Source organism: Notamacropus eugenii, chromosome 2, assembly GCF_028372415.1.
Source record: "Notamacropus eugenii isolate mMacEug1 chromosome 2, mMacEug1.pri_v2, whole genome shotgun sequence".
Lineage (NCBI taxonomy): Eukaryota > Metazoa > Chordata > Mammalia > Diprotodontia > Macropodidae > Notamacropus > Notamacropus eugenii.
Genome location: NC_092873.1, coordinates 376,421,395 through 376,438,325, shown reverse-complemented (window position 1 = coordinate 376,438,325; position 16,931 = coordinate 376,421,395). Strand labels below are relative to the sequence as shown.

The following is a 16,931-nucleotide window of genomic DNA, read 5'->3' as shown; positions in this document are numbered from 1 at the left end:
GGGTCTAAGAGAGAGAGCAGGTTGGGTGATAAAGTAGTCATAAGCAAAAGCAAAGTCCACAGTAAGATGGGGATGAGTGTAAAAGGAGTATCAAAAGAAAAGAATAAAAGAGCAAAAACCCATGATTCAGGGAAGGACATAGGGAAAAGAGGCGTGACAACAGAGCAAAAACCAATCATGTAATTTATAAATTACAAGCATTCGGCAAACTCCTCTTTCATTATTTTCTTCTTTGTAAAGAGAAGAAGAGACAAAGAGAGGAAAGAGACAAGAAGACAGGATGGAAGGAAATAAACAATTTACTACCATGACCATGAAGTTGAATGGAATCAACTCACCAATAAAAGCAACAAAGCCAAAAACAATAGCCAAATGAATTAGAAAGCAGAATCCAGAAACAGGGATTGGTTTATTTTTTTAAACAATAATAACACTTGAAACATAAAGATTTGCATTGTTAAAATTAATCATTCATTCAGTCAACAAGAATTTATTAAAGATCTACAATGTGAGAGGCACTATGCTAAGTACTGAGGATACAAAGAAAATAAAAATGCGACCCCTAATCTTGAGTCTAATGGAGAGGGGAGAGACAATATGCAAATAACTATATACAAAGAAGCTATAGAGAAGATAAATTAGAGATGATCAATCAAGAGTGAGAAGGCACTAGCATTAATGGGGATAAGGAGAGACTTCTTAGGGAAGGTGGAACTTTAGCTGAGACTTGAAAGAAACCAGAGAAATTTGGAGCCCAGGATAAGAAGGAAGAGCATTCTAAGCATGAGGGACAGCCAGTGAAAATGCTTTAAGTGGGGAAATGGAGCACCTTGTTCAAGGAACAGAAAGGAGGCCAGTGTCACCAGATCACAGAGTATATGGAAAAGAGCAAGAAATGTAAGAAGACTAGAAATGTAAGAAGATTAGAAATGTAAAAGGAAGTCAGGTTACAAAGGCTTTGGAAGCCAAGCAGAGGATTTTTTGTTTGATCCTGAATGCAATAGAGGGTCACTGGAGTTTATTGAAAAGTCAAAAGTCAAACTTGTAGTTTAAGATCAACTGAATGGCTGAGTGGAGAATGCATTGGAATGAGGTGAAACCTGAGGCAGGAAGACCAATCAGAAGTCTATTGCAATGCTCTAAACATGAGGTAATGAGGGCCAAATCAGGCTGATTGCAGTGTTAGAGGAGAGAAAGGGGTCTATATGAGAGATGCAGTAAAGGTATAAGAACTGACAGGACATGGAACTAACCAACTATGAGGGGCAAGAATGAGAAGTTGAGGGTAATATTGAGGTTTTGAGCCTTTTTGACCTGAGTGATTGCAAAAATGGTAGTGCTCTCAACAGTAATAGGAAGATGAGAAAGATTGGAGAGCTGAAGACTTCAGATTTTACCCAAACAATTTTTTTTGTTATTGTTAACAGAGGAATGACCATTGAGAACCCCATCCTCTGAGCATGCAAAATGTACCTTAAGGAAGCCAAGGCAGCCTGGTTTTAGGCATTGTAATGGGCAGCCCACTCTTCACTGAATAGCTGGATGGGATTCCCATTGTCTAGACCTGGAGAAAACAGTATTGCAGCAAGAACCAATTCCCATGATAGACGGACAAAAAGAAGATAAATTACCCAAACTGCAAGTTCTCTTCATCAATTTTGTGTGTACTTTTGTGCACAAGGAATTTTCCCAGTTTCACAAAGAGATTATACCAACATTAGATGGTCTTCAAAACAACAGAGTGGAATGGAAATCCCAAACTAAAGGATATAATGCAAGGATGAAGGTGATGAAAGAGAAGAAAAATAGCAAGAAGGCAACAATGACTGAAAAGGTATAAAGAGTTAAAAATAACTTGTTAACATGATGATCCACAGTTTGCAAATATGAAGAAAATTCAGGAAGTCTTGGTAATGACAAAAGTGTGTACCAAAATGTGTCCAATTTTGTATTATAATACAATGGGACTAAGTCGCAAAGACTTTCTACTGATGAAGAGAAACTGAAAATGATTAGAGTTTCCATAAATTTTTAACTAAGTACAGAATAACAAACGAATAGCAAAAGTACAAGATATAAAGAATGGGTACAACTTATTGGTCTCAAATTTTAAACTTAAAACATTCACAGTCCATGCATTATCCACAAAACTTTTAATGAATTATCTGTTAGAATTAGTTTCCTCTTTATTTTTGAAGCAACTTCCAGAGACAAAATCCTTCAAGTCAACAAGGGTATGAGAAAAATGAAAGGAATATGAGATGAAGAGAGCTACAACTCAAGATTTCCTCCATCTGGAGTAAACATCATCCTTTCTTACTCCATATTTCTTGTTACTTTAATTGTCAAGATTATATCATTTTCCAGAATTTTATAACAAATCACAGCTTTACGCCAACAGAGGCTCAAAACAGGTCTTCCTTGTTGCCTGAATCTAGGTAACAGTACTTTATTAAATTATAAAATGCTCATTTCCTCAGAAAGAATTATTATATCTTAATATTCCTGCTGATTTATGCCAATCTGAATTAGCCTGTTGAATATATGCTATTATGATGAGATGTGAAGTTTTATTAGGAGAAAACTTCATTCAAGTAGAAATCTTTCAACTAATATAAACATATACATATGTATATATACATATATGTACACAACATATATATAATTTTATAATGTTTCTGGAATTGCCAAACATTTAAAAAGTATTATTTTCACAAATAAAGCTGGTGGAAACATTACTTGGAACATATGGTAAATTTCTGGAGTCCACAGTAGCTTAAAACTCAAAATAAACAGAAACAATCTACTTTAGACTAAAATGGAAAAAAGACAAGTATCAAAAGATGCCTCAATTGGAAGAGGCTGACTGCAGTTCAAGACTTTTGGAGTACCTTATCTTTTATTCTTAGAAATATATGTAAATATATTCTGCTCTGCACAAAGATAGGTTCATTTTAAGCAGCAAAATAAAACTTTATTGACAAATTTTCATCTTAATGTTCTTTAGTATAGGAATCATTAAGATCATGTATGACTGTGTAGGGAAATAGTTCATGCATAGAGTAACAGGATAAACTCAGTTAACTAATATCCATGAAATATTAAAAGATTGTCTTCTTCAAATTGGACAGATTTTCTATGGAGGTTTTATTGAAAGCTTGGATAAAAATTGTACAGGATTAAGATATTAAGGTATAATGGGGTATACCCATACTAATGAAACTGTGGCTCCATTAAAAGACTGAAGTACAAAGACTTAATACCTTAAAAGTGATTTTCACTTTACTAAATGCCACGTCAATAGAATAAACAAAGTCTGAATGTAAAGTTAAAAAAAAAGAGAAAGAGATTAGAATGGGAAATAAGGCCAGTTTTGAACATGTTAAGTTTAAGACATATATAAAGCATCCAGTTCAAAATGTCTAATAGGCAGTTAGAGATGGGAAATTGGAGGTCAGTAGAGCGGTTAAGGCTATTAAAAATAAATCTAGGAATGATTCAACATAAATGATAATTGAATTCATGGTAGCTAATAAGATCACCAAGTGAAATGAAATAGAGCAAGAAGAAAAAGGACCTAGGACAGAGACTTGGGGGAACACCCAGAGGTAGTAGCCATGACCCAGGTACAACAAAAAGAGACTAAGGAGGAGCAGTCAACAGGTAGAAGTAGAACTAGGAGAGACTAGTGTCAGGAAAACCTAGAAAGAAGAGAATATCAAGGAGAAGAAGATAATCTATGGTGTCAAAGGTTCTAGAGAGGTCAAGAAGGAAGAAAGTTGAGCAAGGACCATTAGATTTGACAATTAAGAGATCACTGGTGATGCTGGACAGGGAAATTTCAGTTGAATGATAAAATCAGATGCTAGAGTGTTAAGAACAGAAAAAAAAAGGAAGTCAAGGCATCAATTAGGGAGTCCTCTCAAGGAATTCAGCCATAAAAGGGCAGAGAGAGATGAAATGAGAGCTAGCAGTGGGCAGCCAGGTGGTGCAGTGGATAAGAATGAGGTCAGGAAGATTCATTTTCCTGAGTTCAAATATGGCCTCAGACACTTGCTAGCTGTGCAACCCTGAGCAAGTCACTTTAATCCTGTTTGTCTCAGTTTCCTCATCTGTCAAATGAGCTGGAGAAGGAAATGGCAAACCACTCCAGCGTCTTTGCCAAGAAAACCCCAAAAGGGGTCACAAAGAATCAGACATGACTGAAACAACTGAGCAGCAACAAAGGAAAGTATAGATCTAATGAAGGCCTTTTGAGGATGGGAGAGACATGGGCACTTTAGTAAGCTAGAGAAGCAACCAGTAGACAGGGAGAGATTGAAGATTAGTAGAAGAGTAGAGAGAGCAGCCCAAGAGGGCTGACTTCAAGGAGTAAGCATAGAATGAGAAAAAGGTATGGACAGCTGCCAAATTCATCCTCATGCTCCCCCCAGAGAATTTAATGAAGCGTTTAATGATGTCCCATAACTACTTAACATTGACAATCTTCTCAGGGAAGGGGTAGCTCATGCATTCATCCAATATAATATGGATCAGTTCATTCCATTGAAGGTGGATATGATGATCAGGTCTTAATTACAGACCTCGGTAACCTGGCTAAATGGAAGATTTTTAGATCCAAGAAATAAAATTTTCTTTAAATTTGATCACTTATGGAAAGAAGCAAGTGACCTCTAGCTTGAGGACATAGATTGAGCTCTGAAGTCATGAAAGGAATCCTGTGATGGTGCTGTAAGGGTCTATATGAAAGACCATTATTTCAATGGCTTCTATACTATTTTTGCTAAAATTATAGATAGACAGAAGACTGTTATTGCCTGTATTGAGAGTCATCAGTTTCAGCCTAAAACTTCTGGAATGGTCTTTGGAGATCAGAGTGGAAGTTTACCATGTCATCACCTATGGCTCAGTTGGTTGGATTCAGGTCCATTACTATGAAGATAGCAATGTTCAGCTGGTTAATCACAAAGATGTACAAACTGTCAAGGAATTTATTGAAATCATAGGACATGCCAAAAACAAGTAGGAGATTACAAATAGTAAAAACTATCAGACAATGTCAGACACCACATTCAAGGCCTTTTACTAGCAGCCTCCAGATCCCCCACACCAAAGCTGACTGAAACATGATACTCAGCCACAAAACTGGCATAAATCATGAATAAAAACAAAAAGACCTGCACCAAAGTGAGAAGAATAACTTCTAAACTGTGTCTTTCTGTCATAACTTGTTTCTTAATGTACTTAAAGGGAACACTGGCAATTCACTTTAAATGGTTCATAGAACTTGTTTAACATTCTTCTTTGGGCCTGCCTGCCAAGAATTCGAGTGAGACTGATGCAGCAGCCTTTCCAGGAGGGTGAGTGAAGGTATACGTTCCATAGCTTTGAAAACACAGAGACATCACAGATTTGCTAGAGCTAGCATCAAAACTATGTATGGTGAATTCATTCTGCATTTTTTACACTTAGGTGGCTGGGCCTTAATATGAAGTATTTTTTTTTAAACAAGCACTATCTTCCTATCTCTAAATATACATTGAAGAGGAAGATGTTTGTGCTTAAAGAGTTCAGTAACATGGTTAAGTAAGAGTGTTTCTAAAGTATCCTGTTATTTATATAAACTTTTTTCCAAAATAAAGCATATTTCTATTATTTGCCATTCATATTACAAAATCCTCTGTAGCTACTAGTAGAAATATAATGATTTTGTTCTTAAAAAGTGGGGGTGGGGGTGGAACCAAGATGGCAGAGTAAAAGCAGAGACTTGCTAGCACTCTCCCCCCAAGCCCCTCCAAATACCTATGAAAAATAACTCTAAACACATTCTGGAGCTGAATGACAGAGTGAAACAAATCCCTAGCCCAAGACAGCCTGGAAGGTCAACAGAAAGCTGGGCCACACCAGCACAGATAAAGTTGGAGTAGAACTCAGGGGGCTGAATCTCTGGCAGCTGTGGCAGTTTCCAGACTTCCCAACCCACAAATGTCAAAGACAGTATAGAAAGTCAATGGGAAAACTCTGTGGAACCTGGTCTGCTGGGGTCCAGCCCCAGCCCTGGAGCAGAGGAGGAGGAAGCAGTGGCAGTGGGTGGTGGTTTGGCAGCTGCTGTAGCAGCAGCAGCAGCCACGGTAATGGCTGCTTCTGGAACTTCCAGCCCACAGTTGGTGGGAGATCCAGCAGCTGACACAAAACCTGTGAAGCCTAGGACAGTACACTCACACCCACCCCCACAGGAAGCAGAATCCTACCCTGGCAAAGAGTTAGAAAGTCAAGTATTTGACTGGGAACATGAACAAACAGTGTAAAAAACCTCAGATTATATAATCTTACTTTGGTGACTAAGAAGATCAAAATATACCAGAAGAATACAACAAAGTCAAAGCTCCTACATCAAAAACTTCCAAGGAAAATATGAATTGGTCTCAGGCCATGGAAGAGCTCAAAAAGGATTTTGAAAATAAAGTAAGAGAAATAGAGGAAAAATTGGGAAAAGAAATGAGAGTGATGGAAGAAAATTATGAAAAAAGAGTCAACAGCTTGCGAAAGGCAATCCAAAAATACTGAAGAAAATACCACTTTAAAAAATAGACTAACCCAAATGGCAAAAGATAGCCAAAAAGTTCATGAGGAGAAGAATGACTTAAAAAACAGAATTGGCCAAATGGGAAAAGAGGTCCAAAAGCTCACTGAAGAAAATAATTTCTTCAAAATTAGAATGGAGCAAATGGAAACTACTGACTTTATGAGAAATCAAGAAATTACAAACAGAACCAAAAAATGAAAAAATAGAAGACAATGTGAAATAACTCATTGGAAAAACTACTGACCTGGAAACTAGATCCAGGAGAGATAATTTTAAATTATTGGACTATCTGAAAGCTGTGATCAAAAAAAGAGCCTTGACATTATCTCTCAAGAAATCATCAAGGAAAACTGCCCTGATATTTTATAACCAGAGTATAAAATAGAAACTGAAAGACTCCATTGATTGCCTCTTGAAAGAGATCCCAAAAGGAAAACTCCTAGGAATATTGTATCCAAATTCCAGAGTTCCCAGGTCATGGAGAAAATATTGCAAACAGCCAGAATGTATTCAATTCCATAATTCAAGTGTTGTGGAAATATAATCAGGATAAACAAAATCTATCAACTTCCACATTAAGGGATCAAAGGGCTAGGTCAGAGGTCAGAGGAGCTAGGATTAAATCCAAGAATCACCTACCAGCAAAACCGAGTATAATCCTTCAGGGGGAAAAATGAAATTTCAGTGAAATAGAGGACTTTCAAGCATTCTTGATGAAAAGACCAAAGCTAAACAGAAAATTTGACTTTCAGAAACAAGAATCAAGAGAAACATGAAAAGGTAAACAGGAAAGAGAAATCATAAGGGACTTATTAAAGGTGAACTGTTTACATTCCTCCATGGAAAGATAAGATTTGTAACTCATGAGACCTTGCTTAGTATTGGGTAGTTAGAGGAAATATAGATGGATAGATAGATGAATGGATGAATAGATGGCACAGGGTAAGTTGAATATGAAGGGATGATATCTAAAAAATAAAATTGAGGGATGAGAGAATATATTGGGAGTAAGAGAAAGGGAGAAATAGAATTGAGTAAATTATCTTACGTAAAAGAGAAAAGAGAAAGGTTTCACAATGAAGGGGAATTGGGGGGAGGTGAAAGGGAGTGAGTGAACCTTACTCTCATGGAATTTGGCTTAAGGAGGAAATAACATGCACACTCAATTGGGTATCTTACCCTACAGGAAAGTAAGGGGGAAGGAGATTGGGGGATGATAAAAGGGAGGAAAGATTGGGAGAGGAAGTAGTCAGAAGCAAACACTTGTGAAAAGGGGCAGGGTCAAAGGAGAAAATAGAATAAGTAGGGGATGGGATAGGAAGGAGGGAAATATAGTTAGTCTTTCACAATAGGTTTATTATGGAAGTGTTTTGCATAACTGCACATGCATAACCTATGTTGAATTGCTTGCTTTCTCAATGAGGATGGGTGGAGAGGGAAGAAGGAATAGAATTTGAAACTCAAAGTTTTAAAAACAAATGCTAAAAAATTGTTTTTATATGCAACTGAGAAATAAGATGTATAGGCAATGGGGTATAGAAATCTATATTGCCCTACAAGAAAGTGAGGGGGAAGAAGATAAGGGGGAGAGATGATAAAAGGGAGGGCAGATTAGGGGAAGGGATAATCAGAATGTCTGTCACATTGAGGTGGGGGAGGGGAGAGATGGGGAGAAAATTTGGAACTCAAAATCTTGTGGAAATGAATGTTGAAAACTAAAAATTAATTAATAAAAATGAAATTTAAAAAGAGAGGGTAGAGATGATAGAGAACATAATCTGTGAGATAAAACAAAATAGAATAGGATCATTTGTGTATGTAAAGGAGCTTGCCTTTGCAAAGAGAAACAATAGTAAAGGACAACATAGTAACAGAAAGCATTTCTGAATGATGTGATATGAGGAGGAGTGGGTAAGGGAAAACTTGGCAAATTATCACAATTTTTTTAAGTGAAATATGAGACAAATTTCTCTATTGAAAGGATGAGCTTGAAAATGAGTGTCTTAGACAGGATCTATTATGCTGCAAATAAACTCAGAAAAGCAAGGGAAACAGCACAATTTCAGATATGGCTACAATAAAAAAGACATAAAAATTGACAAGTGAGGAAACTTCATTAAGCTTAAAGTCAATGTATGTAATGAATCAATATCAATAGTATATGTATATATGCATTGAACAGTAGAGCATGTAAATGCTTAAATTTAATCAAATATCAGAAATAGACAGTAAAATTATAATAGAAGTATACCACAATATATCCCTTTTAAACACAGACAAATCTGATTTTGTTTTTATTTTAAGGAAAGAAGCTAAGGACCTGAACAGAATCTCAGAATGAACAAACAAACAAACGAATGAATGAATGAATGAATTTGTTATATTTAAAATTACTATTCATTCAAATAAAAAAATTAAAAATAAATAAACAAAAATAGATTTCCAATGATTACTTAATGGTAACCGAAAAAAGTCTACATATTTTTCTTCCATGTGTGACACTTTCACAAAAATTAATCAAGTGAAGGAAGGAACGAAGGAGGGAGGGAAGAAGGGGGAAGGTGAGAGGGAGGAAAGAAAAGAGGGAGAGAGGAAGGAAAGAAGGAAAGAAAGGGAGAGAAAAGGAAGAAGAAAAAAGAAATAAGGAAAGAAATGTTGGTCATTTAAGCATCTTTAATGCACAGAAAAAAATGCAAAGAAGAGAACAGAAGAATGTCAAAAAGAAGCATTGACAAGCAGGATAGCTTTGATAACTCTAGGTTGAACTTATTATATACCAAAAAGAAAAACAAATTGTACATAAGTGAGATCTGCAGTTTCATGTGCAATTTTTTTCTGTTCTACTTTGTTTGTTGAAATGCCTAATTATTTGACGTATGTTAAGTTCAGAATTCTAAAAAAATGAATGAATGAACAAATGGGGAAGAGGATGCATTCTGAAATTCTTAAATTTGTCTTCTTTGCTTTCCTCCCCACCTGGCAAACTGAGACTCTGAAAATGTAGCAGATCTATATTTCTAAACCTCAGAATTTAGCTATGCCACCTCCAGTCCTTGGCACTTAGTCCTTTATTCCTGGTAGTTAATGGTCCCCTGGCATTTATCCCTATGCTTGGCATTTACCCTTCTCCTGGATATTTAGCTACCCTTCTCTAATACTTAGCTCCCAACCTCTGGCCCCTAACTATCTAACCCAGCAACCAGAAGTATTTTAAATTTATTTAAATGGAGACTTGGGAAGAATGGATGGATAGATGGATAGATGGATGGATGGAGGAATGAATGGATGGATGAGCATTTATTAATCATTAAGAGAATTCTCTGACTTTCCTGCCATACCCAGCAAGCTCATTATTGGGAAAACCTTATCATCCTGTAAGATTCCATCAGCCTTGGTCTCCACCTCATCATCACTCTCTCTTCCTCTGATTGAATGATGGAGTCATGAACCACAAAACCTCTATTTAAGGAGGGAGATTACTTCAAAGCATCTCCTCATTTCTTCTCTAGCTATACTGCTTTGGGTGGGCAACTAGGTGACACAGTGGACAAAGTGCTGTGCCTGAAGTCAAAAAGACTCATCTTCCTGAATTCAAATCTGGCCTCAGATACTTGCTAGCTGTGTGACCCTGGGCAAGTCACTGAATGCTGTTTGTCTTAGTTCCTCATCTGTAAAATGAGCTGGAGAAAGAAATGGCAAACCACTCTAGTATCTTGCCAGGAAAACTCCAAACTGGGCGGGAGAGGAAGATCATGAAGAGTTAGATATGACTGAAAAATAGCTGAACAACAAAACTAGTTTAGGACTTCTGGAAATTTCCACCATACTTTTACTTGTGGCCATAAGGCAATGGTCCTCAACTAGATGGGACAATAATGTACAGCCAGTGGATAACTCCAATAAGCTTTGAGGGTTTAGTCCAAGGAATCCTAACCCTTTTTGCATCATACACCCTTCTGGCAGACTGGTGAAGCCTGTGAACCTCCTCCTCAGAATAATATTTTTTAAAGCGTGAAATAATATACATAGTACTACAAAAGAAACCAATTATATAGAAATATATTTATCAAAATATATTTTAAAAGCAAGTTCACAGACAGAAGGTTAAGAACCTCAGGCAGTTTTAGCAGAAGTATGTATATTAAGAGATTACTATTATTTTCATACCTATCGTATGATATCATCATTGTTATTTTACCTATTATTAATAAGTATGTGTTAATGAAATGTTCTATAGAGGCTTAGATATCTTAGAATTTAGAAGTCTTTTTTTCTTTTTAGCTTTTATTTAGTATTTTATTTTTCCTCAGTTACATGTAAAAATAATTTTTATTATTCATTCTTAAAACTTCAAGCTCCAAATTCTTTTTCTTCCTCTCTTACCACCACCCCCCATTGAGAAGGCAATTCAATATGGGTTATATATATATATATATATATATATATATATATATATATATATATATATATATATATATATATATATATATATATACACATATATATGTGTGTGTGTGTGTGTGTGTGTGTGTGTGTAGTCATGCAAAAAATATACATAATAGTCATGTTGTGAAAGAAAACAGACAAAAAAAACCTCAAGAAAAATAAAGTAAAAAAAGCATGCTTCAACCTGTGTTCAGACACCATCAGTTCTTTCTCTAGGTAGGAGTCTCTTTTAATGTGCTTGGTTGAATCCATAGATCTTAGGGAGACAGTCTTTGAGAACTCGTTTGGCCTCTGGGAACCCAGCCCTTCAAGGGGCTATTGTTATACCATTCTTCTAACTTGAGTATATATTTACACCCACTTAGGTAATAACCTCACATATCCTTCAAAACCAGAGAAGCCAAGAAGTCTACATTACAATCAAGGGTAGCCACACCTGAGGGGTGTAGGGTGTGCTCAGAGAAGATTAGTATCTCTGATATGAGGGCTGCGGAATCTTTTTCAGGGTTGCTCATCCACTTTTGGTGTCCACTTGGCACTCCACTCTCACCTGTAGCTCCAAGAAGCTGTAGTATGTACAATGGCTGCACCCTGGGAAACTATCCGGGCAGGTGAGCTAAGCCAGGTTGAAAGTAACTGAGGGGGTCTCAAACCCTTCAGTGAATTATGGGGATGGCTACCCCAAGATTGTGAAGACTGCATTACAGAGTGCTTAGAGCTTGGTTGGATATCAAAGATGCCAAGGTCATCCACTACATCCCAAGTCATCACCAGTTGTCTTGACTTTGTCTTGACTCTGTTGAGTCTGAAAGAGTGAGACCTACAACTTTGTGTAACTCTACCTCTCTTAAATCCAATTTATGCATGAATCAAAAGACATCACCCATTTTTACCTATCTCAGTACTATGGAGACAGGCAAGTGACAAACTAGCAGGTGTAGATACACTGGGACCTATAGTCACAACCTTGTACACAGGTCAGAGGGTTGATTCTCACTAGAAACATCAGTGGGATTCAGTAGCCACCTGGATGGATGAGCAGCCTTTTTTAAGGATCACTGCTCAATTCTAGGTATGAGGAAGGGCCTAAAATGTTCCCAAAAAATTGTCTGCTTCATCTAACTCTGGCCTGCTTACTGTGGCAGGTGGGGATCCCATCCCATGGATGAAACAGAAAAATGTACACATACTTTTGCAAAGATGATTCTACTTACCCTCAGTACATGGAATGTGATGCATGTTTATAGACAACATGAAATCCAATAGACCTCAAAGATGACCAGATCTTGTTGTGAGAGAACTCAACAAGTATCACATCCAAATGGCAGCCTTGAGTGAAATAAAGCTGGCAAGTGAAGGCCAGCTTAGTAAAGTCAGAACTGGCTACAGTTTTCTGGAGTGGTCACAGTGAAAAGGAGCACCATGAAGCTGGTGGAGGCTTTAATCTATTCAATAAGCTTGTATGCCTACCAAAAGGAATGAATGACAGACTCATGAGATTGCCACTTGCAGGAAAGCACCTTCATCAGCGCATATGCTCTCACCATGATGAACCCTGATGATGTCAAAGAAAAATTTTAATTAGACCTGAAGACCCTAGTCATCCACGTACCAAAAAAGGACAAGCTCTCTACAGATGATTGTGCATTCAATGAAACCCTGAAGCTGATATACAACAGAATATGGATCAATTCTCTGCTGCTTGTGCTCATTTTGGCCTAACAATTAATAGGTTCTCCAGCACCCAGCACTACACCATCCATACATGGAATCATCAGTTACAGCAAATGGAGAAATATTGATTATTGTGGATAAGTTCACTTACTATAAGTGAAGTAGATTGCAGTAACACAAAAGAAAGACGAGATGCACAAATTTCGAGACATCTCCACTCCAAATATTCACGCGAACTATTTGTGCCTGACCTGTGGTAGAGCCTTCTGAATTCATATTGGTCTGATCAGCCACAGATGGACACACATACCTTGACTACAACATAGTGATGTCATTTTGTTTCTCTTCAAGAAGGAAGGACCACAACCAACCTAGCAACGTCTGAGTACAGTAGAGGAAGAGGGAGAAGAGGTGGATTTGACATCAGAAAAATCATCATTTTGATCCCAGTTTTGCTTACTACTTGTGTGACTTTCAGTAAGCTTCTTAACCTTCTAGTCCTCATTCTCACATCAGTAAAATGAGAAGAATAGACCAGAAATTCCCTAGAGTCATAGGGAATAAGTAGGTATTTAGTCTTACCCAACCCTTCATGGTCCCTTTTAGGTTTTCTTGGCAAAGATACTAGAGTGGTTTGCCATTTCCTTCTCCAGCTCATTTTACAGATAAGAAAACTGAGGGCTCTACAAACCTTCTATTCCCCTAGGTTTACAGCCTCAGAGTCATCCTCATCCCTACTCAATCCCCTTCAACTCTTCATCCTCAAATCTCCTTTACCCCGTATATTTAATCAGTTTCCAAATCTTATTGATTCTACCTCTTCATCTCTCATATGAATCTCTCCTCTTCTTTTATAAAGTCATCACCCTACTTCAGACCCTAATCACTGGACTATTGCTGTTGCTCAGTCATTTTCAGTTGTGTCTGATTCTTCATGATCCCATTTGGGATTTTCTTGGCAAAGAGACTGGAGTGGTTTACCACTTCCTTCTCCAACTCATTTTACAGATGAGGAAACTGAGGCAAACAGGTTAAATGTCTTCCCTAGGGTCACACAACTAGTGTCTGAAGCCAGATTTGAGCTCAGCAAAATGAGTCTTTCTGTCTCCAAGCTTAGTACTCTAGTACCACCTAGCTGCCTAAGTTCATATATAGAGCTAACTCTATGACCCTATGATCCTTCATTATTCTCTGCTCTGTCAATGGTCAGGAAAGGGCTTTTAGCTAGAGAGAGACCTTCATTCCATTCTCTGAGCAATTTTAAATGGAACTGTTCTCTAGAATAAACTGAGAATTTGTTCTACGACAAACTTGGTCCACCTCCTCCTCCTTCTGTGTTGTTTCTGAGCTTCAAGTGCAGAAAGAAGTAAGATCCTAGAGAAGTCAAGCAGAGGGAAAAAGATCACACAGGGAACTGCTAATAAATTGCATTCTCAGTTTTATTGTTGCACAAGTTTTTGTTATTTTGATCAATTTCTAGCAGGCAGCCTTTAAAAAGAAGCAAGCATAGCACAGAGAACATGAACACCTTCTTCTTCCCAACCATTGTGGTTTCAAGATCTCTGGGGAGGGTATGAGAGAATTGGGATTGCTCCCGTAGAGCAAGAGTCCGCTGGGAGGGAACAGGGAGACAGCAAAAGATGGCAGTGAAGGTTGGATACTAACAGCAGCAGTCATCTTCATCATTATTGGCACAGCAGGCAGGGCCACAGGCTCTCATGGGGATGATTCCCAGGCAGCAGCATCCCCCTTCACAGCAGCCAGAACTACAACAGCCAGAGCTGCAACAGCCAGAATTCTCACAAGAGCCGGAATTCTCGCAACAACCTATGCTTTCTTCACGGCACTGCGGCCCACGAATCCAGCGCCTCAAAGGCCTCACCCCAAAGCTTATCGGAGCAGAGGGGCAAGAAGTGGTACCACAGGAACTAGAACCATAGTAGGAAGACGGCGCCATGCCCTGTGGTGCCAAGTACTGGACAGAGGGAGCCTGCACGTAGTAAGTCTGTGTCTGGCAAGGTGCTGGGCATTTGACACAAGACTGTGTTTGGCATGGAGCTGGGCATTTCACATAGGTAGTCTGACATGGAGGTGGGCATTTCACAAAGGTAGTTTGGCATGGAGCTGGGCATTTCACATAGGCAGTCTGGCATGGAGCTGGGCATTTCACATAGGTAGTCTGGCATGGAACTGGGCATTTCACATAGGTTGTCTGGCATGGAGGTGCACATTTCACATAGGTAGTTTGGCATGGAGCTGGGCATTTGACATAGGTAGTCTGGCATGGAGGTGGACATTTCACACCAGAACCCTTAGATTGGCCTTTCTGAAAGAAAGAAGAGGCACCTTTTATAAAGGAAGTCTTAGACTGGTATGACTCTGGTCCACTCCCATAGGAAACCTGTGCCTGGTATGGAGCTGGACCTTGAGCAGTTTGGATGGGCCCTGAAGCTGAGCCTTTCACATAAGATGGCATGAACTGGGGCTGCTTCTGCTGGTCACACATCTTTTTTTCTTCTTCAAGTGTTGAATCTGAAATGGGAGTTTAGGAAGAGATAATGAAACAGGGAGACAGTTTCAGAATCTTGAGACATCTATTAGACATTTGGGGGAATTTCAAACAATTACATTTAAAATTTCCCCATCTGGAAGAATTACTGTAGGGAGATAGGATTCTAGTCCTGGATCTGCCACTGGGAATTAGGTTAGATAATCTCTAAAATTGTTCTCAACTCTAAATTTCTATTAAAGATCATATAATTCAACCCACTTGTTTTATATATGAGAAAATTATGATTCTAAGAAATAGGTACAAGAACTCTTCCAAGGTTACTCAACTAGAAAATAGAAGAGAAAGACAACCCAGATCTCCTGACTCTCAGCCCAAGGATTTTTCCCCTATATTGGCATTTCTTTCACTATCTCTCCATGCCTGGCCACACATATTATCTTTCCTCTGAAATTACCTTCCATTCTCCACCCCCCCACACACTCTCTCTCCCCATCATGTGTGTATATGCATGTATATGCATATATCCACATATATGACATACATCTTGTATGTCCATGTACATAGTTGTTTGCTTGTTGTCTCCCCCATTAGACTGGGAGTTCCCAGAAGGAAAGGACCTTTCTTTGTAAACTCAGGTTCAGCACAGTGCCCAGCACATCATCAACTGCTTCTATTCTATTGTACTCTGTTCCTTTCTTTCTTTTCCTTTCCTTTTCTATTCTATTCTACCTTATTCTATAACTTCTTTGTCTAATTTGTGGGTTACCTTTAGAATATAAAAAATTCCTGGCTAATTTACACTTCCTTGGTCTCTTTTTCTCACCACCTAATCAAGGTGTGGCCTGGGAAAGCAAACTCATTTTGATAGTAATCTGGGTCAAAAGAATTTCCAAACTGAACCTTACCAGTAGTAAAAAAAAAAAAAAAATGTAACACATCAGAAAACCAAATAAAATTTCCTTCTGAATTACCCACTGCTTTAGATTATCCAGAGTCTCTAGATCCCTTGAAACAGAGACTCAAGAGTTGCCTTCAAATACAAGGAAGATCCAGGATATCCTAAGACAATTTACCAACACAGGATACCTCCTAGCTTTTGTATATTCAACCAGATCTTACCTAAACCTTTCCCTTCTGCCACCTCTATCTGGAAGTCTCAATAACTCTTTAGTCCAATTTCCCGGCACTAAGTTAGCAAAATCCTTCATTCCACCCCATCTCCCTACTCTTGAAACCCAAGAGACTCACCCTCTTTGTAGACTGGAGTAAGGCTTTGAGAAGACAGTTGCTCTGAGGAGCACAGGACTAGGAGGCCTTTTTATAAGGGGCTCTTAGCTCTGACTCTTGGTATGAGGCAATTTACTGGCATCTAATTCTTTCATCAGGCAGCTGGGCACCCTATGACCAAGGCTGGCATTCCATTGGCCAGATTCCTCCTCCATATAGCCATCTCTTCAGTCATAGGTAGAGCATGCCTCTCTGTTCTGTGCTGAGTCCTCAGGAATATGAGAGAGAAAAATAAAAGATTCTTATTCTATTTTTCACCTATGGACCTCCTCTTTATGTCTATAAGTCCTCATGTATTTCAAAGGAATATTTTCCTAGGAATATTTGAGTCTAGACCAAAGGCGTCAAACATACAACTGTAGACAACATGCCTGAGTGTGCAGAACCAGGTTATAATGTAACTGGGAATGAGAAATATTTACCAAA

At 38.2% G+C, this 16,931-nt stretch overlaps 1 protein-coding gene and 1 pseudogene across 1 annotated transcript; one reads left to right on the top strand and one right to left on the bottom strand.

Annotated features, from left to right (window-relative positions):
* Nucleotides 1–1,780: 1,780 nt before the first annotated feature.
* On the top strand, nucleotides 1,781–5,089 carry LOC140523085 (F-actin-capping protein subunit alpha-1-like; annotated as a pseudogene).
* Nucleotides 5,090–14,126: 9,037 nt separating this feature from the next.
* Nucleotides 14,127–16,504, bottom strand: KPLCE (KPRP N-terminal and LCE C-terminal like protein). Its single transcript, XM_072638563.1, has 2 exons — nucleotides 16,467–16,504; nucleotides 14,127–15,238 (listed from the first exon to the last, which is right to left on the bottom strand). Exon 2 carries the CDS (start codon nucleotides 15,210–15,212, stop codon nucleotides 14,367–14,369), a length of 846 nt encoding a protein of 281 aa, XP_072494664.1. The 5' UTR covers nucleotides 15,213–15,238; nucleotides 16,467–16,504; the 3' UTR covers nucleotides 14,127–14,366.
* Between the last annotated feature and the right edge of the window lie 427 nt (nucleotides 16,505–16,931).